The sequence below is a fragment of the Dendrobium catenatum genome, unplaced genomic scaffold (assembly GCF_001605985.2).
Source record: "Dendrobium catenatum unplaced genomic scaffold, ASM160598v2 fragScaff_scaffold_157, whole genome shotgun sequence".
In the NCBI taxonomy this organism is placed as follows: domain Eukaryota; kingdom Viridiplantae; phylum Streptophyta; class Magnoliopsida; order Asparagales; family Orchidaceae; genus Dendrobium; species Dendrobium catenatum.
The window spans coordinates 1932426-1959653 of NW_021318619.1; the positions used below are offsets into that span (position 1 = coordinate 1932426).

General features: G+C 36.4%; 2 protein-coding genes across 6 annotated transcripts in view; both read left to right on the forward strand.

Moving 5' to 3' along the window:
- Positions 1-4604, forward strand: part of LOC110114554 — a 13730-nt gene extending 9126 nt beyond the window's left edge. For all 3 annotated transcript variants that reach the window (XM_028692828.1, XM_028692830.1, XM_028692829.1), the window contains 4 exons: positions 3176-3247; positions 3407-3479; positions 3592-3660; positions 4306-4604. In XM_028692828.1, the coding sequence (XP_028548661.1) occupies positions 3176-3247; positions 3407-3479; positions 3592-3660; positions 4306-4396 (305 nt within the window). In that variant the 3' untranslated portion in view covers positions 4397-4604. The remainder of the gene's footprint in view (positions 1-3175; positions 3248-3406; positions 3480-3591; positions 3661-4305) is intronic.
- Positions 4605-6990: 2386 nt separating this feature from the next.
- On the forward strand, positions 6991-14764 carry LOC110097480 (retrovirus-related Pol polyprotein from transposon RE2). Of its 3 annotated transcripts, none has more exons than XM_020823852.2 (5): positions 6991-7366; positions 7610-7759; positions 8820-9178; positions 10365-10576; positions 12864-14764. In XM_020823852.2, exons 1-5 carry the CDS (start codon positions 7213-7215, stop codon positions 14695-14697), a joined length of 2709 nt encoding a protein of 902 aa, XP_020679511.2. In that variant the 5' UTR covers positions 6991-7212; the 3' UTR covers positions 14698-14764. The 3 variants fall into 3 exon arrangements, with proteins under 3 accessions (XP_020679511.2, XP_028548665.1, XP_028548666.1); XM_028692832.1 differs by having other exon boundaries at positions 6991-7289; XM_028692833.1 differs by lacking the exon at positions 6991-7366 and having other exon boundaries at positions 7621-7759; positions 8870-9178.
- The last annotated feature ends 12464 nt before the right edge of the window (positions 14765-27228 follow it).

The following is a 27228-nucleotide window of genomic DNA, read 5'->3' on the forward strand; positions in this document are numbered from 1 at the left end:
GTGAGAAACACTTGGAAATCCAAGTGTTTCCTATCACATAATTTTAGGTTATCGTGCGAGTCTTTCTTTTTCTTTAAAAATAAAAATAAAAAAAGGATAGTCAAATTAATCAACAAGAAGAAGTTCCAATTCATGAGGAAGATCTCCCATCAGAAATAGCGCATTCAGAACATCATGAAAGTTCTGAGGCATTCTCATTAGGGGATGAGATTCTTCCATTAGCGGAGAATTGATGCAGTCAATATAGGGGTTGCTTTGGAGGGCTTTTTGGTGGTTGTTTGGTCTTCCCATATGGCTGTTTTATCTTCCCATGGTGGTTGTACGATTTCATGCTCTTCCTTGGTTTCTCTGCTGTGCCTGTTTGGATTGGTTTTTCCTACAACTGGTTGTTCTAATTTCCTCTTGTTGTTTCCTATGTTGTGTGCTTTAACTTCACATTAAATGGGTTGTCTTGATAGGCTCCTATAGGCTATTTTTTGCGGCACAATTATGTGAACTATTGAATGTTATTCCTCCTCCTTTCTCCTATAAATTGGGGTTGAATCCGTTTGTGAAAGATAATTTGGAGAGTGAATTGTGAAGAATATTGGAAAGTGCAACATGCGGGTTTACATAACTTGCGAGTTATTTTCTTCTCCCTCCCTATCTTCTAAAACTTCATCTTGGACTTCTATCTTCTTCTTCTCTCCATGGTTCTCATTCCACCTATATCTTTCTTCTCAAAACTTTGATAAGTTGTAAGGTGTCGTTGCGTCGTGTTTTATTTTAAGTTCTAAGATATTGTGTCCTTTTTATTTGAAGTTGTAAGGTGTGATTGTGTTTGTTTAAGCTATTGTGGGATATAATAGTTTTGTTTTGTTCTATCTATGTTCGTCTATGTTTTAAGAAAAGGAAATATTTAATTTGCAATTCTAGTATTTTTTAGATTGCATCAATGTATCATCGAATATTGTAAAAGACATAGAAACAATAGGCTCACCATTTACGCACTCAGCTGATCCCTAGCCCTGATCCACTAAGTACTCTTTGAGAATCACTACCGCTCTAGATTTCATATTCCTTTAAGCCACTTCTTGATGGTAGTGCAGTCCTCAATCTCATAACCTAACATTTGATAATATGGACAATAGTTGGGTCGATCTGACTTGCCCACTTCCTCTTCCTCTAGTTTCTTAGATTCAGGCAGTTTGAAATTTGATTTCTTCAAGAGATTTTCGAATATCCTCTTTATAGCTTCCTTATTAAATGGATAATTTTGTTAACCAATGCTATGAATTTCTCTCTATTTTTTCTTTTCTCATTTTGAGTATGATAAAGTCGCTGCTAGCCCCAATACTGTTGATATTGTTATGGCTGATACTGTTGAGGTTGATACTATTGTCGCGGATACTGTTGTGATTGATAATATTGTTATCTCTGTGATTGTTGGCTATATGACTTATAGGAAGAACTTTTTCTTTGAACTTAGATAGGTTGCTTGTACTTATTTACAGTTGAAATTGACCCATATTTCTTTTTTAAGATTTTCTGAGGTTATAGCTTTTTTGCATCAGAAGATAGGATCACTAAGGAAAGAGAGTTGCGAAGCTGCTTTTTGAAGAGTGAAAGCCTTACTAAGTAAATTTTCAAAGGTTTTGATGATAAAATCTTTTAAAAGAAATGTTACTGGCCCATGAATATTTTTTAGCAAAATCTTAGTTGCATGTTGCTCCTGCAATTGAGGCTCATACTTCATGATTAAGTTTCTCTATCTAAGTATATAATCAATCAAATTCTCTTCGGATTTTTCTCTCTCCCCAACAAGATCACCTTTTGTAACATGATGCTAGGTACCCGTGAATCTCTTAATAAACATGCTTTCCAGTTTTGTAAAATTGTGTATTGATCCATTGGATAAAGTTGCATACCAGTCAAATGCTACTATGGACATGATGCTACTAACAAACTACCTAAATAATAATGCATCACAGCCTACATCATTAATGGGTAAATCTGCGTACCAATCAAATGCTAGTCCATATAGGCTATTAATAAACTGCCTAAACAATAATGCATCGCTTCCTCCAGCCTAAACAATAATGGAGGCAGCGATGCATTTTTACTTCCCAACTTTGTTGTGCTAAGCCCCGCCCCCCCAAGGGATTTTCTACTTAACATATTTTCACTTCTCTTATTCAAACCACAAACCCCTTTTTTTTGTAGGAAATCAACATGAAAATAAACTCTAAAATCTCATAGAATCTTAATAGATAATGAATAAACTTACTAATTTTTGCCAAATTCAATTCAGGGCATTACTAAACAAGGGTTATTACAAGAGGAGAGAGAAAACAAATATTCACAACCCTAGGGGAGCGAAAGGGAACACATTCCAAAGAGGGGATGGAATAGGAGAAGTGGATTCACCCTGCCATATTTTTTTTAACATTCTCAAGGCTAACTAAGCCAAAGAATATAACATCTTTAAATTTCATTCAAGCATTTATCATGTTGCATTCCATTGATAGTCATCATCTTTAGAATGGATCAGTTGCTCAAACGGCATAAGCCAATAACTTTCTCCACGCAGTAGCTTCCTAGAATGCCCCAAGCACAAGAATAATTATTCTTTGCGGATGACGAACATCATTCGGAGACCAATCAGAATGCGCCATATCACCCTTCGCTCGGTACCGCAGTTCGGTACTGCTCGGTACCGTGGCTCGATATTGCTGATGTGGCCCATTCTGGTTGGTCTCCGGACGGCGTTCTGCATCCGGTCCCCGCACAGAATAATTTCTCCGAGCACGGTAAGTGACAATTAGAATTTAAAGTAAAAGAGGACAAGGGTTTATGTCAAATTTAGGGGTGGCAAAGTTTCTTTAATACACGTAGATGTGACAATTTAAGGATAAAACTTATGATACATATCTATGTAGGAATTTTCTCAATTGTGCCCCTCTCTAATTTCACAAAAGACCTCAACTGTCTACCTTATGTTTTATTATAGTTCAGTAATAGTATATAAAATTATAGTATTACTATTGGATGAGTTTGACTTCAAAATTCATTGCCAATGATCATGATGGATACACTCCTATTTAGTAATGACAACCATGGGCTTTCTAAGTAATTAATGAAATATGTTTATAGCTTAAGAAGCCTAACCAATTCAAACAACTTTTTCTCCTTGCAGAGAAACAGAGCAAACAAATACAAATCTGTTCAAAAATTCCACCATCTGGCAATAAAAGAAATTTTTCTTCAGGTGCTTATTTTAATCGCATCTCCAGTGATATTCGTTTTTTTTTTTAATTCTTTGTTTCATGAAATCTGTTGGATGCAACAAAGAAGCTTTTAATTCCAAAACAAAATCCTTATGATAACTGTATGCATCAATTGTATTCAACTAATAAGCCTTTTGCAGTTAGTAGCTCATACAAAGTGTCTCATATAAAGGGTAACCTCATGAAGAAGGCGAAATTGGAGTATCTTAAAAGGTAATATTGACAAAGTTGACGGAGAATTTCAACTATAATTCCAACTACAAGTTGAATTTCCTTTTTCCTTATGCTTACTAATCAAATTCTCTATCCCTTTTTTTTTCTGCAGTAGGGAAGCTTGTATACATGCTTCTATGAGAAAAAATTTTGAACACAGAAAGAGCCTTCCATCTCAAAGGTACGTATACCCTTGTCTACTCTACAGTTTTCTATTGAATAAACACTCAATAGCAAAATATTTATGAAATATTTGTTGTAAAATCTATGATATAACAACAAAATATTGAGACTCAAGCTACTCTTTTTGAGGCATTTCATGCCACTTGGCATACATTTTAGAATCATGTGAGAATATATTCATGTCAATTTTTTGAGTCAACCGGATGAGAATTGGATTAAGGAATATTTAACCTTTTTTTCCAAAAAGAATTCGATAAACTCTCTCGCTCTTTATTTGAAATTCCGATTTTACCATCACGCATGATCTTGTTTGCTTTGCACTTTACCTCGATCATTATCGTGCGTTTGTATGGTTATGGATGCAAATGCAAGAATGGTTTTTGAAGTAAGAACTTGCAAGAAACTGCTTGTTGTTCCATCAAGATTCTCATCAAAACAATACACATTAAGGCTTCGTTTGGGACGGCTTTCTTACTGCTTCTGAAAGCAGTTTTTTAGCACAAAAAAATTCTAAAAAACTATTTTAAGAAGTAATAAAAAAGTCGTCCCAAACGAAACATAAGTCACCTATGCTTAAAACCTAGATTTGATTTCCTCTGCCTGTATTATCTTGCATAACTGTTGCTGCCTATGTTATTTGCAGTTTACCTAATTCATCAAAGTCGATCAACTGTCTTGGCAAGAATTCAGCATCAACTTCAAAACTATCAAAATCATTTAGTACTAGAGGATAACTCAATCTTGGTTTTCAAATCTGGTGCTGCCCCATAATCAGCCTCATCTCTTTTGATTGTTATCAAATAATCTGTATATTCATTTTGTTCATCTTGCTAACATTTGATTTGACCTGAATTAAAAAAAAAAAAAAGTTATCTGTTGTAGTTGATACTATCTAAATTGGTAAATGCAATTTCCTGGAATTAGTTTCAAACGTTGGAAATCCTTGTGATAAAGATTTGATTTTATGTGACTTGAAAATATCATTGACTGGAGAATGGATTTTGAAGCAGGCAGTAGAAAATTTAAAAATTGCACTGGGTATAATGAACAAATTAATGGAACTTATTCTAATGCCCCGCCATTTCAGAGCAGAAGTTCATTGATTGAGGTTATATCTATATTTTTGCATTTAGCAAAAAATTTGAAGCATCTAGACTGACCTGGAGCTGCAACTACTTCTTTTGGACTGTAAACATGGCAAGTGTGGCTGTTAGCGAATTAGTGTTTTCTCGTGGCAATGAAATTAAGGCTTCATTTGGGACGGCTTTCTTACTGCTTCTTAAAGTCGTTTTTTAGTACATAAATTTTAATTTTTGTATTAAAAAAACTACTTTAAGAAGTAATAAAAAAATCGTCCCAAATGGATCCTATATTTTTGGTCTGTGATAAATCATCCTTTTTTTCTCAATGATTGCCCTGTTTACTGGCACAAATACATTTGGCAAGAAAGCTATGCTTTGCATTTTTTCGTTCTGCACTTATGAATGATTTGAAAACTAGTGATGTTCTTTCCTTTAGAGAGATTGTGGTCAATAAGTGCTGTTGCCTTTGCTCCTCTCAGGAATCGTCCAAACATCTCTGTTTTTGAATGTGATTTCTCCTTTAGTATAACTTGCGATATTAAGACAAAACTCTTTGCAGTTATTTGATCGCGTTGACGAAAATGAATATTACTCTCCTGCTGTCAAAAGGCTTTATTTCATGGCTATTTGCTGCTGCATTTACTGTACATGGCATGAAAGAAATAACAGAAACTTTGAGAATTTCTTTTTGCGCAGATCCTTATTTGTGCATCAAATTAAAAGAGCCATAAACTAGAAAATCAAGAAATGAAGGAAGTTCAATGAAATCAATGGGATTAGACCATCTCCAATTGAACTGCATATGGTGGTATGCCGTTCTCCATTCGTTCCATTCCAACACTAAATTGCATGCCAATATTCGGTAGATGAACAGTGCGACGTCAATATTGGTTCACCTACGCTAATTTTTTGTGTACGAGATTTGCCGGAGAAGCGTGCGAAATAGGAGAAAGAATGGAATTTGATTAGAGATGAATTATTGCATTTTGGAGTGGAAAATGGGTTTCTCGGTTGGAGATGCCCTTATTCAATGGAGCTATTATTCTGTGCGGACACCAGACGATTCTCCTGTCCGATTAAGCGCTCAGTATCGAGCGGTACAGAGTGGTGCCGAGCTCGGTGCCGAGCAATGGGATGATGTGGCGCATTTTTATTGGTCTCCGAATGCCCTCCAGACTCCGCACATAACAATAATTTTATTCAATGACATGCTATAGTGGTTTGTTGTGCTCACTAGATTATAATTTCTTTGGGGCAAATTTTTTATTATTTTTTAAAACAGTTTTTTAATAAAAAAAATTAATTCAAACAAATTAGGTATTAAAAAGCTGTTTTAGGACATTCTGAGTTCTCTTGAAATTTTTTATCTTAAGTTTCTCTTCATCTTTTTCTTAGTTCTTTTATGTTTTCCCTTCAATTTTGAGCATTGTGGTTTTTGATACAGCGCATGCCCTTATTTCTGATCTTTTTGAGATGAATATTAGGGTCCTTCTCATTTTGTACCTATTTTATTTTGTAATGGAAAATAGCTAAAGCCTTATTTTTCCCTAAAAAAAATTATTTATTTATTACAGAAAGAAATATATATAAATAAAATTTAAAATTTTTATCATATATTAATATTGACTCATTTGTTTATTTATATTCATAAATATATTTGTTATTTAATAAATAGTTGGTTAAGAACAAAATAATATATTGATTTAATGATAATTTAATTACTTATTTGAAGCTTGATTTTAGATTTTTGCATCAATTTTCATCGATGTTATATAGTTTCTAAGATATGTGCTTTCAATAATCAGTTAAGAGTCATAAAAAAATATTGTTTATTGCCTAGCGTTGCGACGCTCAAAAATCACAGTGACGCACATTCAAAAAACTGACGTTGCTTTGTCGAATTATTTTCAACTTTTCCCGAGACTAGGGCATCAGAGCGCCAAAATTCTCATTGTTGCAGCGCTCTAGATCAGAAATTTCAAATTTTCATATTTTTTATTTTAAAATAATTTTTATAATTATAAGGTTGTTGCATGAAGAGACACAAGCCCATGAATCCATGGTATTAATCCTCTCCACTTGATTGATGAGGACAAATGTTATTTTCAAGTCTTGGTTGTAAAGATTATTTAACAACTCTAATAAAATGAAAATATGAGTGAGCAATGGAAGCACAATGTGATTCTAATAGTTGAGTACTCCAACATGGCTATATAAATAAAAATTATTGGAGAAAATAAATCAAAAACATTTCTTCTTTTTTCGCACTTAGAATAGATGGTGTCGGTATCCGATGAATTCTGTTCTCCTTAAACCCTAACCCCAATCTCAAATCTCAAATTCATCCCATTCGCTTTCGCTTTAAGATTCCAAGGAAATTGTTTCAAATCCCGAAAAATGGATTCTTGCTGTGGTTCGAGCTTCTGATCTCTTCACAGGTCTTACAGCTGGAAACAATTAATGACAGGATGGCTCTGTTCCAATCCATAAACGAGTCGTCGCAGCCTCGCCGCGGGAGGAGGCTCTCTCGAGTTGCGAGACGAAGGTGCTTAATCTGGACTTTCCTGCTTTCTACTATGTCATTGATCTATCTCTCATTTGTCGGCTCGGCCTTGTTATACAGTGAGTTATTTATTTATTTATTCTTTCCATTCTAAAAGGAATTTGGAAATGCTGCGATTTTGGTTGCATACAAATGAAATAATTTATCATAATTTCTAATCAAATTTTTGTATCTTATCGCCCTTGAGATCCCCATTTATAGGCGGTTCAAGCTATAAAAGGGAAGATATATTGAATCTTGTAGTTTTACATAGCTTATTATGAGCTACGCGTTTGATGGATCTCAAATTTTTAATAATGCAGAGGAAGAGGGAACTCACCAAGTGCCAGGTTTTCCTACTTCTGGCATGTATTCTCAAGGTAGAAATGCCGCTGGCGCTTCTGAATCCACCACCTCGCATCAAACCATAATTCAATTTGTGAAAGTTTCGAAAGCAAAATCTCACAAGAAGCGTAAGAATCTGAAGCTTGCTTACCTGAACGTACCATTTTGAAGTTCCTTTTGTTCAATTATTTTATGTTTAAATACACAATGATTGATGTGTCGACTCTTAAAATTTGTCAATGTTGGGTTATGATACCTACACTTGGACTTTTTAGCAAACTCAAGTTAAGCATAACAAAATATAATCAATCTAACACAAATCTGAGTGAATACAATGATGTAGATAAAGCAGCAAGAGAATTGAAAGGAAATAAGTCATAATAGAAATAATGATGCAATAAATAGCTCTAATAAAACAAATCCAAAATTTTCAAAATACAAATGCTAAAAAATGGATTATTTAATTAATTATTTTGTCGACATTGAACGTCAATTTTGATTGAATAGTTGACTTCAACTCTTCTGGGACTTAAGCTGAAGATACTTATCCAGAAGGTTGAGGGAGAAGTATTTATCTAGATTTTTGGCATGGCAAACATACCTTTAAATAATATTAAATGTTATTAAAAATCTCATGGGCTCATTTCACTGCCCAAACAATTTTGAATTATTTTGAATATACTAGAAAATTATGTAAGTGCTTATAAATATTACAAAATTTACTCTAACAAGGATTGACATATAAAGTCCCCATTCCTTGCTCATAAAAATATTTTAAAATATACAACAACAACAACATCAAGCCTTTATCCCACTATAAAAATATTTTAAAATATCAAAAAATAAAAAAAAAATGGTAGAAAAATATAAATGGGTAATAGTTGCGAGGAATGCCCAAATTGATTTGTTGCCCTTGGAGGTTGTGGTTAATACAATCTATGGTTTGTCTGCCATTTAAAATATAATTAGTTTCCATTTAGTCCGTTGAGATGGTTATTTCATCATAGGCATTCTTTTGATGGACCTCTTTTGCGGCTAACTTATGGAAGCAAGAAGAGTTTTTGTATGTCAACAAGTGAACTGGACCAAATGAATTTGGGCGAGTGACATTATTCTTTCATTTTTTTCTCTTTTATCTGTTCATCTCACACTATAAGCTACTTATTTTTATTTATAAAACCTCAACAGATGGTCCATGTGAAGTTGGCTTAACCAAATCAGTTGAATACCTTTTGCAGCCAGAGAACTACATGAATTTCACAAAGTTTTCACTTGATTATGTCCTTCAAGAGCAGCAACATTACTCTAACAATTCTATGCTTCAGCCTAAATTTGGCGGTCATCAGACTCTGGAAGAACGTGAAAATTCATATTATGCAAGAAACGAAACACTTCATTGTGGATTTGTCAAAGGACCAGAGGGATACCCTAGCACTGGATTTGATGTGAATGAGAAGGATAAGGAATACATGGCTCGTTGCCGTGTAGCTGTATCATCTTGCATTTTTGGTAGCTCTGATTTTTTGAGGAGGCCAACAAGCAAGCTGGTACTATTTTTCTGCCCAGAATGTGATTCAATTTAATTATTTCATAAGATACTGTCATAAGGAAATCTCCATCAATGGTAATGATATTGAATGTGGTTGGTTGTATTTAATTTGTTTTTATATGCTGCTCATGTGATGGTTGGCCTAGCTGATGTAGTACGAATTGATTGACTTTGAATTATTGAATATGAAAAATTAATGACTGATTAAAAATGACAATATGGAATTATATTTTATGTCACTCTCAAACCACTGTTAGATACATTTTCCGGTTCCATATAAATTGGATAAAGTCGCATAAAAAATGCCTCCAAGCATTCTTTCGGTGGTTACGAATATCTTCTCCAAAACAAATGCAGGTTGAGTTTAACTCGGAAACATTGATGTTGCCATATGTTAGTCTGTGTGGAATCTGATTGTGTCAATCAATCAGATTCTACAGTTATGTCAAACCTCAATTCAATTTGTCGTGCTTGTTGGGGGGTCCTCCCCCTGCTTGGGTTCAGGTTCTCTGCACACGAATTTTTTTTTTTCGTACAACGCATCGACGCTTTGTACCCAAGCGCCCCGGCGCTGTGTATCCAAGGCCCTAGGGGTTGTATACCCTAGCACCTTGACACTGTAGAGTTGCTATGAGAGACGACAAAGTGCAAAGCACCGCAATGTTATGTGACGTCGCAGTGCTGCAGCATCGTCAGATGGATCGATGACAGAGGCTTGAGAGCCGCAGCTCTTCGAGGCGGATTGAATAGTTTTCTTTCTCATTTTTTCTAAAAGGCGGCGTCCCTTGGTATTATTTACTTGACTTTCTCTTGTGCTTTGTATGTGAGAACGGTGTAAGAGAGTAGAGAAACAAGAAGAGAGCGAGAAAGAAGTGAGATATGTACTTATTTCTCCCAATGTTTATAGTGGATTTCTTGGTGTGGTGTGGTACCGTGATTTTTTCATGTTAAATTCTGGTGTCCTTTACTTTCTGTTGCTTCTATTTTATTTGTTTGTTTCATTGTAGTATTTTACTTCGATCCCCAAGACCATCCTATTTCTTGGCAAACAAGAGCTTTTTTGGAGCAACTCTTGTTTTTTTGGCTAAATTATTTGCAGTACATGTTCCTATTGTCTGAATGAGTTATTTTAGATTTTATTCATCTGGGTTGTAATCAGATTTTACTTCTCTTTATTGTCACAGATTGGCACATATTCGAAGAAAAATGTATGCTTCCTGATGTTCCTTGATGAGCTAACAATGAGAAAACTTTCCTTAGAAGGTCAAGTTCCTGATGATGAAGGCTACATTGGTCTATGGAAGATTGTTTTGGTAAAGAAACTACCGTATACAGATATGAGGAAAACAGGAAAGGTGCCAAAGTTTCTGTCACATCGACTTTTCCCCTCAGCTTGGTAATGTAATTGAACATGTTCTACATTTCATTCATATGCCATATATTCAAGCTTAATATCTTTAAAGATAATATACCTTAACCATCACAAGAACATTGCATGAAGTTCAGCATCATTATCATCAACATTAGACTTATCCCAACTATTTAAGGTTAGATTTATGAATCCTCAATTTCCATTCGGCCCACTAAGTATTAAGTGTACTCTTTACAATTCATTCTGAACCACTTATATGCATACTACCTTAGGTTTGCAACTCCTTCCTAATACTCTTAACTTTTAAATTTATCTATTCTTCTTGATTTATTTTTTTAATTTTCCACTCTTCATTGTTTTTTGTCCAAACCACCTAAATCTATTTTTTGTTATCATATATTCAGCAATTCTAACTCCAGTTGCTCTCCTAATATTATGATATCTTCTTGATTTATTTTTTTAATTTTTCTGCAAATATATTGTAAATTTTTTATTTTTATATGCTCAACTTAGTTATCAATGAATATTTTATTGCTAAACTATCCATACAACATTGTCAGCTTAATTGCTTATTTATAAAATTTGTCTTTTTTAAGTGTGCATAAATCTCCATGTTATTCTTTTATTGCATAATAATCATAAGGCACTTCTCCTTTTTAACTTCCTAACGTTAACTCTGGGATACTTATCTAAAGATCTATTCCTTTTAATGATTAGATGAACGATACTTAAACTTATCATATCTACGTATCACTTTATCTTCTAAAAAAGTTATATGATAATTGCTATTGGACATCATATACTTAGCTTTTGTTCTACTAATTTTTGTTAAGAACAAAGAATATATTAATCTACTGTTATTTAGATGTATCCAATAATCTGTTTCCACGTGTCCTGCATCACATTATTAAGGTGCTATATATATGTGTACAGGGGAACGTTGTGATGTATGAAAAACATAATAATACATTTCCTTTTCTTCTTCATTTACTGTGTTGCTCTATCTCTCTTTCTCTAATGACGGTGGTTCTACCGCTGACTGGTATCTTGATTCCGGGGCATCGTCTCACATGACGAATACCACTGAAAATCTAGAATTCTACACTCCCTACAATGGCAACGAAACGGTAACACTTGGGGATGGAAGGTCTGTCCCAATAGCTCACGCGGGCTCGGGCATTCTTCCTACCCCGGCCAGTAAGTTCTTTCTCTCGAAACTCTTACATATTCCTTCTCTTTCCTACAATCTTCTTTCTATTTCTAATTTGGTTCGGGACAATCCTATCTCGATAACGTTTGATGAGCATGGTTTTGTATTTAAGGACCGGAAGACAAATCAGGTTATCCTTGAAGGTCCGTGCAGCAAAGGTGTCTACAAGATCCCTTCTACTGCGTCTCGGACACCGGCGACAGCGCTGCGAGCATCCAATGCCTCATCTGTCAACTGGCATTTCAGACTTGGACATCCTCATCACAATGTTCTACAACACATTTCCAATTACAATCCTACTTTACGCATCTTACCGCTTAAATCTGTTTGTAATTCTTGTATGTCGTGTAAAGGTCAAAAACTTGTATTCGACCGTTCGCTGAGTCGAACGAGTTCTCCCTTAGAACTTGTTCACTCTGACGTCTGGGGTCCTTCTCCGGCTCAGTCTCACCAAGGATTTAGATATTACGTCATTTTTGTTGATGATTTCTCTCGCTTTACCTGGTTATTTCCTATTTTGCATAAATCTGATGTTACTAACACGTTTATTAATTTCACTAAATTCATTGAACGTCAAACTTCGCTCAAACTTAAAACTATTCGCACTGATGGTGGAGGTGAGTTTGTGAACCATCTATTTCACGATTTCACTAAGAATGCAGGGATCCGACATCAATACTCCTGTGCGTACACACCTCAACAAAATGGCATTGCGGAAAGAAAGCATAGGCATATTATTTCTACTACTCGAACTCTTCTTCAGACGGCCGCTCTTCCAATGCAGTTCTGGCTTGAGGCAGCACAAACGGCCGTTTACTTAATCAATCGCATGCCGTCCCTGACTATCAAGAACTTGACTCCGCTCACAAGAATGTTCAATATAACACCCTCCTATGAACATTTTCGTGTGTTTGGTTGTCAATTCTTTCCTCTAATCCCGTCGGTGCACCGTCACAAGCTGATGCCAACATCTCAGCCATGCATATTTCTTGGTTACTCGGATGTTTCTAAAGGCTATCGATGTTTTAATCCGCTCACTAATAAAATCATTGTTTCTCGAAATGTTCAATTTAACGAATCATTTTTTCCTTATAATGACAGTCATTCCAACACTACTTCAACTGGACCTCCACCGCCCACTTCTCTGCTTATACCTCACTCCATTTCGCATCAAAGCAACAAGCAGGTCCACAATCTTGGATCTGCACTACCAGGCACAAGCAATTCATCTATTTCATTGGAGCGTCAACCTCAGCTATCTACCCTTCAGGACACGGCTATATCACCCGTTCCCCATCCTATACCGCACCAGATGACTACAAGATCGAAGACAGGGTCTCTCAAACCCGTTCAGCGTCTCAATTTACTCCATCACAATCAAGCTCTCAGCGATCCAACCACGTACAGTGAAGCTTCCAAACAGTTTGAGTGGCGTCAAGCAATGGCTCAGGAATTTTTTGCTCTTCAAAAACAGGGCACTTGGACTTTAGTACCGCCTCCGACAAATGCACCTGTTCTTGGCTCAAAATGGACCTATCGCACAAAATACAATTCAGATGGTTCAATTGCCAGATTCAAGGCGCGGTTGGTAGCTCAAGGAAATCAGCAGGAGTATGGCATTAACTATCAGGACACATTCAGCCCTGTTGCCAAACTTCCTACTATCCGCATTCTCTTTACCATTGCTCTATTTCACCAATGGCAAATTCAACAATTAGACGTAGCTAATGCTTTCTTGCACGGAGACATCACCGAAACTATCTATATGCAGCAGCCTAAAGGGTTTGAAGATGCTACGAATCCTTTACACGTCTGCCATCTCCACAAAGCTATCTACGGCTTGCGTCAAGCTCCGCGCCAATGGTACACTACCTTTACCTCTTACCTTCGTGAAATCGGGTTCTCGCACAGTCAGGCAGATCCATCTCTCCTCCTATTTCACGACGGCAACACGCACCTTTATCTACTGGTATACGTAGATGACATTCTTCTCACTGGCAACAATGCCCAAGCTATGACGGCACTCGTCGTCAAACTCGAGGAGAAATTCACGATGAAGCATCTCGGTGTGGCTAACCAGTTTCTCGGCATTAAGATTGACTACACACATGATAAGTATTTTCTTTCTCAATGTTTATACGCTCAATCTATTTTACAAATGGCTGGGTTACCGAACTGTAATCCGGTCGCTAATCCTTCTATCACAAAAATTACAGCTGTAAAACCAGACGATCCACCATTTTTTGATGCAATCCTGTACAGGCGGATCATCGGCAGCCTCCAGTATCTTACATTGACAAGGCCGGACATTGCCTACGCAGTTAACACGCTCTCTCAGCATATGCACAATCCGGAACCCATACACACGGTCAGGCTCAAGAAGTTACTCCGCTATATTCAGGGCTCTTTGGATTTCGGTCTACCAATCACCAAATCCAATCTTCTTCTGCGTACATACTCGGATGCTGACTGGGCTTCAGATCCGGCAACCCGAAGATCTACGTCCGGCTTTTGTACTTTCCTTGGCGATACACTTGTCTCCTGGACTGTCAAGAAACAGAATACGGTATCCCGGTCGTCCACAGAATCAGAATACCGAGCCTTAGCCTCCGCTACTGCTGACACCATCTGGATCAAACGCTTGCTGGCTGAATTTCGGATCGTTCACTCTGAACCCGTGGATGTATTCTGTGATAATACATCTACAATTGCTCTTGCTAATAATCCCGTTTTCCACGCTCGCACCAAGCACATTGAGATTGATCAACGCTTTATACGGGATCACATTATGAATAAGGTCATTCGTCTACTACCAATAAGTACAGTGGATCAAGTTGCGGATATTCTTACTAAACCACTGTCTACCCCTCGGTTTAAACTTCTTCGCAACAAACTGACTATCTGCTCCTATACTCAGTTTGAGGGGGGATGTTAAGAACAAAGAATATATTAATCTACTGTTATTTAGATGTATCCAATAATCTGTTTCCACGTGTCCTGCAGCAAATACAATTCTTCCAAAAAATGTTAGGAGATAACTACACATTTGAACAATAATGTTTGGAATCATCAAAACTATATAAGTTGCAAGAATGTAAAACATGCAAATAGCAACTTTCCTAACAGGTTCTTCTTTTGGAAGTGTTGTAAATTCTTACTTCCTATTTAAAAAGTATGATGATGCCTATTTTAGGTATGTTGCTGCCAAGATCCAACCTTCTAGACTTCTAATCCAGGATGATATTCACTTCTTTGTAATGCCTTTATTTTCCTCTACTCAACTATCTTTCATTCTCACACTAATTTATTCCTACCATAAAGGAACTTTTCAAAATTTTTTGGCCAACATGAGAGTAAGTGAGGGCCACTCTAAATAAGTTCCTATGTCCAAAAAGAACATATAGAAATAACCAAGGAAGATTTAGGCAACTTTCTTCATTTGAGAACCAAAGGGATTCAAGCACACACTTTGACCTCTAGAGCTGATTTTGACTGGTCCAAAATTAATAAAGTTCTTATAGGTGTCTCCTAATTTAATCATTTAGATCGAGTCTATACCTTGAACCAAAATGCCCGGATCATCCAGCATGTTTTAAAAACTTCAATTATTCCTAAAGCTGGTGATTGAATAAATATGACTCCACTCTTGTCCACAGTCACTTATCTTATTACGACTGAAAATCCCTTTAATAGAGCCCAACTTATTATGGACTACCTGTACAACCTTTTCGAAATTGGACTTCGACACTATAAGAGTAAGAAAAATGTAACTTTAGGACATCTTATGTCTTATATTCTTCATAAGAAGCATAATCTTGTTCATCCTTATCCTCCCACTTAACAACCAATTTACTTATTGATGCTTCTTTTTTATCACTATTTGGGAGAGATCAGAGTTCTGGTGATAATTTTGATGAAGAAGGGGGAGCACCTGCACTTGCACATGGATCCAACCAAAATTACTTTCAAGAAATATTTCATCAATATCATTATTTGGATACTCATTTTGATCAATACTTTGATCAAATTGAGACTCACCTAAATCAATAGGATGCAAGATATTAGGAGGACATGGGTAAGATATGTGGTCAGTTCAACACGATCAATATGAATTTAGCTATAATGAATAACTATTTTTCAGTGTTCAATCAGCCTCCTCATCCATATCAGGGCCCATCCAAATTCTAGCTCGGTGTACTTCATTGTTAATCTTTCTTCTAAGCTTTTATGATTGATCTTATGTTGTTTTTTCATCTACGAGTATTGTGATTCTGTTTGTTGTTTAGTTTTTATTTAATGATGAAAAGTGTTATTATGAGTGATATCATTTCTGAAAGTTCATTAGGGATGTTAAGCCCTTAAGAACTAGCCCGAGGCTAGCCAAGAGGGAGGGGGGGTGCATTGATATTTTAAAAATTTTCTTAAGCAAAGCACAAAATATAAAACCAAACCAATATCACCACAAATAAATCAACGTGTGAAAAAATCAATGTGAAACGTAACAAGAAAAGAACACAGAGAATTTATAGTGATTCGGTCAACTTGACCTGCGTCCACTCCCCGGGGGCAACCTCCGGGTATTGCACTACAAAAGTGACTCTTCTTTTGCTCCCACAGCAAGGCAGAGAAGCCCTCACAAAAACTCCTTTTCACTAACTCTGGCAAGGGTGAGAACCCAACTCCTTTTGATTCCTCCTGAAGCAAGCAGAGAACCTCGACCAATTATTGAAGAAGACCTCCTTTGAACCCCCAAGGATGATGGACGAAGACTGGAAAAGACACCTTGGAACCTTTATTGGATCAACCTTTGTGAATCCCTCTCATAAACTCCCCCTCACAAGTTCCTCCCTCTCTCTCCCTCTCTCTCCCTCTCCCTTGGCTCTCTTAGGTCAAGACAGCAGCTAAAGGTCTTACAAAGTGAAGAATGAGATCTCTTAAATAGAAGAACTTCGGAATAGCTCATATTGTATAAAAATCAACTTTATCGTCCCGGATGATATGGGTATCAACCTGACCGATCAGCATAAATTTTGCTCAATCATCCGGGTCAGTTTGGGATGATTAAATTAATTTTGGTTACATCGTCCAAGCTGACAGGATATCATCCTGTCTGATTAGTTCAAATCTAAAACAAATCATCCTGAACATCGCCTTGAATTGATGTAGGCCGATGTCAGTCATCCACGCCATCGTCCCAGTTGATCCTACGATCGACCTGGCCGATGTGATCATACAATCAGCCTTAATTACTTTCCATAATTATCAAATTAATTTAGGCATAATTTTAACATATCGTCTAGGCTGATAGGATATCATCCTGGACAATGTCCTTAAAATAAAGAATACCTAAATAGATTATGGCAGCTGATTCTTTCTGATTTGAGACTATCGTCCCGGCTGATACAATATTGTCCAAGACGATAGGCTCAATGACGGATAACTTAATCAGGATGCCCTAATCAGGGTTTTTATCTTTAAAGGATTGTCCGGGATAATATTTGGATCATCCTAGTTGATGTACTCAAAATAGAGAACTCTAAGTTTAGAAAGAAAAAATTCACTCAGGTGTGTGTGTGCAAGATTACTTAGCATCAGGCACCATAAGGATTACATTTGACTCAAGAAAGGGAAAAAGTACATTACAGACTGACTCAAACATAATCTACATAATCTTGAGCTGATTCAACTTGCAGTCTTGATCCTGTGGTCCTGAAATGTTAGTAGGCAAGGCAGTCGATGTAAAACAGAAGTGTTTGCAATCATCAAAATTTAATTTCTGAAAAATAGATACGCAATAATCTCCCCCTTTTTGATAATGGCAAACAAACAAGAAAAATTATCAAGAGTTCAGTCAGTTTAATGAAGATAGTGTGAAAGAAAAGAACACAATCAAAGTACAAAGTAACAAGCAGAATCAAAGTACAAAGCAACTAGTAGTTTAGTGGATCACTCCCCCTTTTGACATCACAAAAAGGAGGATGAAAAGTAAAATTGAATACAAAAATAAAAAAATAGAAATAAACTACAACAAAAGAAAGACAAGAAAAATAATGGGCCCTAATCATCTGAAGGTGGAGGAGGTGGTGGCGGAGGCTGCTGAAAGTAACTAGCCAGTGTAGTAAACTGAGCACCAAACTAGGCTATGTCCTAGTCATGCTACTGCTGTTGGTGAGCAACGTATGCTTCAAAAAGGGCTAACTCCTCCATTTGGTGCTGCTTATAGCGGGCTATGTCCTCAGCTTATTGCTGCTCCTGTACAGCAATGTAAGTGTTAAATCAGGCCTCCCATTGGTCAAAGTGCTCCACCAACTGATCCAGCTGAGAGTGCTGGCAGAGCGAGATAGGTGCAAGAATAGGTATAGGAGCAGGTGAAGGAGCCTCCTCTTCCCCTACCTGAGCTTCCCCTTCCCTCAGGTGGAGATGAGTACTGTAAAGAGTTTGAAAGGAAATGTTGGAGTAGAAAGCAGTTAGGAGATATGGTGGAGCAAGATATTAGAGGTTATATTTTTTTTCTAGAACATATGCAATGATATGTTCTAGGACAAGATTTGGTTTCCTCCTATGACCTGGATCTTGAATTATAGTCAAGTGACCGATGTAGCGAAAGATCAGGTCGGTTGCGTTGAATTTGTGATGGGCTAGAATGTAAAAAGTGGTGATTGAAAGAAGAGTAATATGGACACGATCACCAGCTTTTAGGATTATAGAGGTGCGAAGGACATGTTGAACAATCTTAGCGTCTTTGAGTAAAGAGCTAGTCTCTCCAATATGAAAGTGTGATATGGTGTTCTGAAGGAAGTGATTGGCCAGAGCCCAGTCAAAATTAGAATTAGAGCACATGGTATAGAGTTTTTCCCCTGTGGTGGAAAGTTATAGAAGTTCTTGGCAATCCTGATATATGATCTCGACGGGGCATCGATTCACATATAAGGCAAGAGTAGTGTAGGAAGAATTAATTCTAAGGCTTGCAAAGAATTCATACACAAGTACAGAATTGAAGGGGATAGCCAGAGTCAATAGAAAGCACAAGGAGGTATGAGCAAATAACTTGAGTACCGGATAAGAGAGATAATCTGGATTAACGATCCAGGAGACTGTGATTCCAGCCTCCTTGTAGCATTGGTAAGCGGCTTGGGCATCCACCTCTTGGAAACGAGGGTCTAGATGGCCCTCGAGGAACTTCTGGATTTGTGACAAAAGCATTTCCCTCCTGTCATTTTCAGAAAGTAGAGCACTAAAGCAAGAATACAAGGAGTTTAAGAAAGCTTGAGTGAAGAAAATGGCTGGAAGGCTCTGAACTTAACGGATCGGCCAAATCATACAGGCCAATCGCATGATCATCTAGGCTGATATGGTTTAATTATTGTGTACAGGCTGATTGGTCAAAAAGGTGGACCGATCGTCCGGGCCGATCCGATATTGGCCGGGATGATTAGACACAGGCGACCATCCCGAGGAATCATGCCGAATGATCATTGAAAAAGCATATCATCCAAGCTAATTTGATGAATCGTTCAGGATGATATCCAATAGTGGATCATGCCGGCCAAATTTAAAGCATTTAAATCAAGGGCCACGTGTATCGGTCGGGCCAAATAGGTGGATCGTCCGGGCCGATTGTCTAAAAATGGATCATCCCGGGCTAATTTATAGATATTAAACGTGCTGACATGTGTATCGTCCAGGATGAACAGGTGTATTGGACGGGACAATTACCAATAAATGCATCATTCGGGATGAAAAATGTATCAGCCAGGATGATCAAGATGATTGTAGCAGAGGACGATCATATCATCCAGAATAATAATGGATCATCCAGGATGATATAAATATCATCCAGGCTGATGGGACAAAAAAATTGAAATTAGAGGAAGGATGGAGATGATCAGAGAATGCCCAAAAATAATAAATTCAATTGATTCAGTTTTTGAAGAATGATGAGCAGATCGGCCAAGACGATATAATTATCGTCCAGGCTGATGTGACAAAAAATTTGAAATCAGAGGAAGGATGGAGATGATCATAGAAGGCCCAAAAATAATAAAATCAACTAAAAATAATAAAGATAAAACACAAAAAAGGCATAAAAACTAGCAAAGATATAGGTTTTTTTAAATCAAGGCATGAACATCATATAGTCTCCATGTGATTGATTTTAAAAATTTATAAGTTAATGAGTTAACAACATCAAAAATAAAAAAATGGTAGAATATCCGATCATGTTAACCCTAAGCTTGGACTTCTTTCAGGGTAAAATCATCTTTTGAAATCAAATCGCCTAACTTAGAAAAATCAATTGGATAAGAAAAAGAGATCCAATGAAGACTTGATTTCAGATAAATATCTTATAGAATAATGTATCAAAGTAGTTTGTTACAATTGTGAAATTTGAAATCTTCTAAGATTTAAGAGTTGGAAGAAAGGAAGATAGCTTGCTTTTTGATGGGCTCATTTTATGCCTCTTGTCCATTGAATGGCTCACTTTGCGTATCTTTTGATTTTTGATACTCTTTGTATATATATGTGTATTCAATTTGGCGTCATTGCGTATCTTTTGCTTTTGGCATCATTGGAAACCTTTTTTTAATTATTTTTTTTATTATTTTTTGCAAGCTAGATTCTTTTTCAAAAACTCTTAAATATTCTTAGTTGTGAGTATATCTTCTAGATATTAAAAAAGAAAAACTCACTCTCTAATATAGAAAAGAACAAACCATAAAATGAATCAAAAATCATATGACAGATGCATTGACAGGATTACGAGAAATCTTGAAGTAAAAAAAAACTTTGAATATTATAAATATAAGCTAGATTAATGTAGCAAGGTAGAAAAGATTTCAATTGCAAAATCCAGTTGTTAATTTGAGATAGACTTTTATTTAGAAAAGAAAATTTCACCACCAAAATATGTTAGAGAAAGAGACATAATCAACGGTGTTTTTACCCTTTAGCAGATTAAGAGATAAAAAATATTGACTACAAATTTTCAAAAAGACAAAAACAAGGCATAAGATAACAATTCAGCGATGATTTAGAAAAACAAATTAAAGCATACAAAAAATAAAGTACCAAAAGCAAAGAAAATAATTATAAAAAAATAAACAACTAAAAACTAACAAAAGATAAAGCAAAATAATCAGCAGATAACATATAAAAAATAGTAGAAATCAAGTTCAGACATTAATATCAATCACACCTAATCTGGTCCTTAAAGTGCTGAAAGTGTCAAAGGCCAGTGGTTTAATAAATATGTCAGCTAGTTGATTCGTAGTCGCCACATGGTGTAACTCATTGTCTTCCTTTTTCACAGGGTCTCAAATAAAGTGATGCCTTAAGTCAATATGCTTAGGCCTTGAATGTTGGATAGGATTCTTACAAATGCAGATGGCACTAGTGTTGTCACAAAAAATTGAAATGGTGCCTACAGGTAATCCAAAATCCAGTACATGCTATTTTAACCAAAGGACTTGGGCAACACAACTTCCTAAAGCAATGTACTCGGCTTTAGTAGTGGAAAGTGTAATAGAGTTTTGCTTTCTACTAGATTAGGACACTAAAGACTATCCTATGAATTTACAAGTTCCATAAATGTTTTTTTTATTCACCTTACATCCTGCAAAATTAGAATCAGAATAACTAATAATCTCAAAGGAAGTGATGTGCCTAGGGTACCAGGTTCCTAAGTTTTGGGTCCCTAAAAGGTATCTAAGAATTCTCTTAATAGCAGTCAGGTGGGATTCTTTAGAGTCAGCTTGAAATATAGCACAAAGACAAACGCTAAACATTATATCGGGTCAGCTAGCAGTCTGGTAAAGTAAAGATCCAATCATTCCTCTGTACTTCTTTTGATCAACAGATTTTCCATTTAGGTCTTTGGCCAACTAAATTCTTGAGGTCATGGGAGTATTAATTAGCTTGGCTTTATCCATTTCATACTTATTCAAGATGTCCTTTATGTATTTTGATTGATTCAAAAAGGTTCCATCATTCATTTGTTTTATACTAAACCCCAAAAAGTATGACAACTCTCCCATCATACTCATCTTAAACTCCTTCCTCATTATTTTAGAAAAATCATCACATAGCCTTTTATTAGAAGAACCAAAAGTATATCATTGACATAGATCTGAACAATAAGTAAATCATCTCCTACTTTCCTCAGGAAAAGGGTGGTGTCTATGCTCCCCTTAACAAACTCCCTTTCTAGTAAGAATGTGCCAAGCCTCTCATACTAAGCTCTGGGTGCCTGCTTTAATCCATACAAGGAATTTTTTAATTTGAAAACATGATTTGGAAATTAGAAACTCTCAAAACTTGGGGTTGTTCTACAAACATATCCTTCTTTATTTTCCCATTTAAAAAGGCACTCTTAACATCCATTTGGAAAAGCTTAAATCCCTTATAACAGGTAAAGGCTAATAGAACTCTAATGACTTCCAATCTAGCTACAGAGGAAAAAGTCTCCTCAAAATCTATCCCTTCTATTTGGTTATACCCCTTAGACACTAATCTTGCCTTATTCCTAACCACCACTCCAAAATCATTCACCTTATTCTGAAGGACCCACTTGGTTCCAACTACATGTTATCCCTTAGGTCTTTCTATAAGCTCCCAAACATCATTTCTAACAAATTGGTTCAACTCCTCCTGTATGGCTAAGATCCAAAATGCATCAGAAAGGGCTTAGTTTATGTTGGTGGGTTCAATCATTAAGATAAAGGCAGAGTGGTTCACTTCCATCCTAAATCCATATCTTGTCCTAACTCCATCAGAAGGGTCTCCTAAAATCAGATCTTTAGGGTGATTCGAAGAGTATCTCAAATCTCTAGGCAAAGTGTGAGAAGGTTCAACCCTTTCCTTTAGATTTATATTTTCTACTCATTGGGTAACATCTCCTACTCCTTTAGTGTTCTGGTGCTCTACCCTCTTCTCTAAATTTTGTACTCCTGTGGTAATCACTACAACATCATCATCATCCTCAACTCTAGGCTTTTTAGGATCAGACTCATCAAACACTACATGAGTAGTTTCCTCCACCACCAAAGTTCTCTTATTAAACACCCTAAAAGACTTCCCAACCCTAAAATGTCCTAAGAACACTCCTTCATCAGATTTTGGGTCAAATTTTCCTAAGTGAGACTTCCCATTATTGTGAATGAAAATCTTACAACCAAAGACATGAAGGTGGGAAAGATTGGGTGTCCTACCCTTAAGGATCTCATAGGGTGTCTTATCTAATTTGGCTATAACATTCACCCTATTCAACATATAATAAGTTGTGTTAACTACTTCAGCCCAAAAGTATTTTGGAAGTGAATACTCTGCAAGCATGGTTCTAGCGGCTTCCACTAAGGTTCGGTTCTTCTTCTCAGCTACCCCATTCTGTTGAGGGGTCTTAGGAGCTGAGAAGTTGTGGCTAATCCCCTTGTCCTCACAAAAATCTCTAAATATCTCATTTTCAAACTCTCGCTCATGGTCACTATGGATGGTCAAGATCTCACAACCTAGTTTTTTTTTAATCCAAGTAAATAAGGTTCTAAACAAATCAAAAGACTCATTTTTTGTGACAAAAATCTAATCCAAGTAAACCTCAAGTAGTCATCGACAATCACAAAACCATAGACTTTTCCTCCTAAGCTGACAGTGCTAATGGGTCTAAACAAATCCATGTGAAGGACTTCTAAAGGTCTAGAGGTAGTAATGTCCTTAATGGAGTGAAAAATGGAGTGGACTTGCTTTCCTAATTGGAAGGCATCACAAAGGTGGTCTTTTGAAAACTTAAGCTAGGGGACACCTATAACTAGGTCTTTTTGGGTCACTTTTCTAAGGATTTTCATACTAGCATGATATAATCTCCTATGCCACAACCATGAATCATCAACAGCAATTTTTCAGCAAAATAAAGCAGTTCATTCAATGTTATTTAATTCAAGCATGTAAACATTATTGATCCACTTTCCCAGCAAAATAATGCTATTATTTAAGCTGATAATGCATGAATTGGCTAAAAATTTTATGATGAAGCCCTTGTCGCAAAGCTTACCGATGTTGAGCAAGTTGTGTTTCAGTCCATATACAAGCAAAATATTTTCAATCAAAAGGTTCTTGGAATTACCAATTATACCTGAGCCTACCACCTTCCTGGTGGTGTTGTCTCCAAGAGTCACCATGCCTCCTGTCCTGGTCTCCGGCAAAATGAATTGATTGGCATCGCCAGTCATATGTCGAGAGCATATAATGTCCAGGTATCACATGCTTTCACGAGGCCTTTTGTGGTGAAAGTGTGTGCTATGTGTCCTAGCATGCCACATAAAAAACATCTAACTTTAGGAAAAAAGGATGCACTAATCTACTCATATGGTGATGCTTCCTTTTAAAGTTTTGAAAAGCATGTAATGATTTATTTTCAAAAACTTTGTGATTTGTTAATTCTTTTTCTAACTCAGCATGAGATATTTTTAAATAATCATGTGCATTGGTTAATTAAGTGTGCTTTTTTTTTAATGCATCAAATTCATCAAGTAAAGTCATGTGATTGCTATCAATTTGGGAGTGATCTTTTTAAAGATTTTCTTGCTCCATTTGTAAATTTAAAAATTCCACTTTTAGACTAGCATGAGATTTTTTGAGTTTTTAATATGATGCATGCATGTGATCACAAATTTCTAGTAATTGATCATAAGTAGGTTCACATACCTCTTCTTGGTCACTTTGACCAGGATTATTATCTGCCATTAAACACAAGTTTGTTGTCTCCTCTTTAGGTTTAGTCTCAGAGGAGACTGATGTAGAATCTGCCCAGAACACCTTTTGGAATTTCTTCTTGTCCTTCTTGGACTTGGGTGAGACTTAAGTGTAGGGTAATTAGCTTTAATATGTCCTGACTTCCTGCATTCAAAACATGTTATATCATTATAATTCTTGAAATTTTTTTTACCCTTACCTTTATTCCACTTCTGATTATTCTTGTGCTTCTTCCCTAGAAAGCTCTTAAATTGACTCGTAATTAAGGCAACATCATCGCTTTAAGACCTGGAAGAGTCAGTGTTCATGTCATTCGCCTTAAATGCCACCATTTTCTCCTTCTTCCTTTCACCTGCATCAAGATTTCTTTGGTTCACCTCTTGCTCGTATGAAATGAGTGAATCAAGTAAGTTATCAATCGAATAAGTATTTAAATCTTTAGATTCAAAAATTGCAGTGATTTTAGCATCAAAAGAGGAAGGCAAAAATCTTAAAATTTTGTTCACTTTTTAATAGTTAGTAAGTTCTCTTCCTAATGCATGCAATGAGGTAACAATATGAGTAAACCTTGTATGCATTTCAGAAATCATTTTATTAGGTTTTATATGAAAAAGTTTGTAATCATGTAATAAAATATTCAAATGAGTTTGCTTAACTTCTTTGGTTCCTTCATAAGTGATACACAATTAATCCCAAATCTCTTTACCAGTTATGCAAATTGAAACACGCATGTAATCTTTGGATTTTAAAGCACAGAAAAAATAGTTTAAACACTTTGCATTAAGTTGAGCTAAATCCCTATCATCATGAGTCCATTCAGTAAAAGGAAGTGGAACAATAATGCCATTAAGTTTACCAGACAGAGGTGTATAACCATCATTAACAAGCATCCACATGCGATAGTCAATTGATCGTAAAAACATAAACATGCGAGTTTTCCAAAAATCAAAAGGAATATTATCAAACAAAGGTGGTCAGGTAATAGAATACTCTTCCACAATATTACGATTACTAGAGTTATCCATGAATCAAAAATTCCAAAATTTTCAAACTTAATTTTATGAATCCCCCTCTAATACAACATGAAAGTTTGTTAGGGATTTTAAGCCATTAAGATATAGCCTGAGGCTAACCAAGAGCGGGGGTAAATAAGTATTTTAAAATTTTTCTTAAGTAAAGCATAAAACTTAAAACCAAACTAAATCACCACAAAAAAAATCAACGCACAAAAAAATAAATATGGAACGTAGTAAGAAAAGAACAAAGAAAATTTATAGTGATTTGGTCAACTCGACCTAGATCCACTCCCCAGAGGTGCCCTCCGTGTATTGGACTATAAAAGTGACTCTCCTTTTGCTCCCACAACAAGACAGAGAAGCCCTCATAAAAACTCCTTTCTGCTAACCCCGGTGAGGCAGAGAACCTAACTCCTTTTGCTTCCTCCTGAAGCAAGAAGAGAACCTCAAACAATTACTGAAGAAGACCTCCCTTGAACCCCCAAGGATGAAGGTCGAAGAATGGAGAATACACCTTGGAACCTTTCTTAGACCAACCTTTGTGAAACCATCTCATAAACTCCCCCTCAAAATTTCCTCCCTCTCTCTCCCTCTCCTCTTGGCTCTCTCAGGTCAAGATAGCCACTAAAGGTCTTACGAAGTGAAGAACAAGAGCTCTTAAATAGAAGAATAGCTCTTATTTCATACAAACTGACTTTATCATTCAGGCCGATAGGGGTATCAGCCTGGCCGATCAGCATAAAGTCTACTCAATCATGGCGATTAATTCTTTTTTATTTGAGCCTATCGTGCCGACCGATACAATATCATCCATGTTGTAAATCTATTTTCATGGCTTATGTTTTGATGATTGACAAAAACTATTTCTCTTGGAATGCTTGTTGCTTCTAACTTTTCAGGAATCGAAGATCGGACGAACAAGATAAAGCCAGTTCAGGATTTCGTAGATTTAGGGTTGAGTCAGTCTATACTTTTGTTTTTCACTTTTTGAGTCTCTTGTAACGGTCAAAGAGACTGATGCTAAGTAACCCTACACACACATACTTGAGAGACTTAGAATTTCTGTTTTTACTCATATCGGCCAGGACGATTTTTTTTATCGGCCTGGACGATCAGGCTTAAAATAGAAAGTCTAAATAAGGATTCTTAATTAAGGAAGTCGTCATTAATATATTGGCTTAGACGATACGTGTATTGGCCAGGACAATAAGCTCAAAACAAAAAGAAGTTGCCGCCATAGACAATTAAGGTATACTGTATTTTTAAATTATCGGTCAGGACGATCATTGATCGGCCTGGACGAAATTATCAAATTATGCCTTAATTGATCAGGAAATCAAGGGAGTAATTAAGGATGATTGATACGATCATATCATCCTGGACGATCGCAGGATCGGCCAGGACGATCCAGTCAAAAAAACCTTAAGTTACTTCAGGATGATAAATATCGGCCAGCTCGTATCAAGGGCTATTCTCAGGATGATTTTCCCATGATTTGAATTGATCGGCCAGGAGGATCATGAGATCGGCCTGAACGATCAAGCCAAGTTCCAATCGTCAAGTCTTTCATCCAGGGCTATGCTCTGGCCAATCTTCTGAGTTTTAAACTGATCGGCCAGGCCAATATCCATATCGGCCTGGACGATAAAGTCGGCAACTTGCAATTAATGAGCTCCTTTGAAGCTCTTCTATTTAAGAGCTCTTGT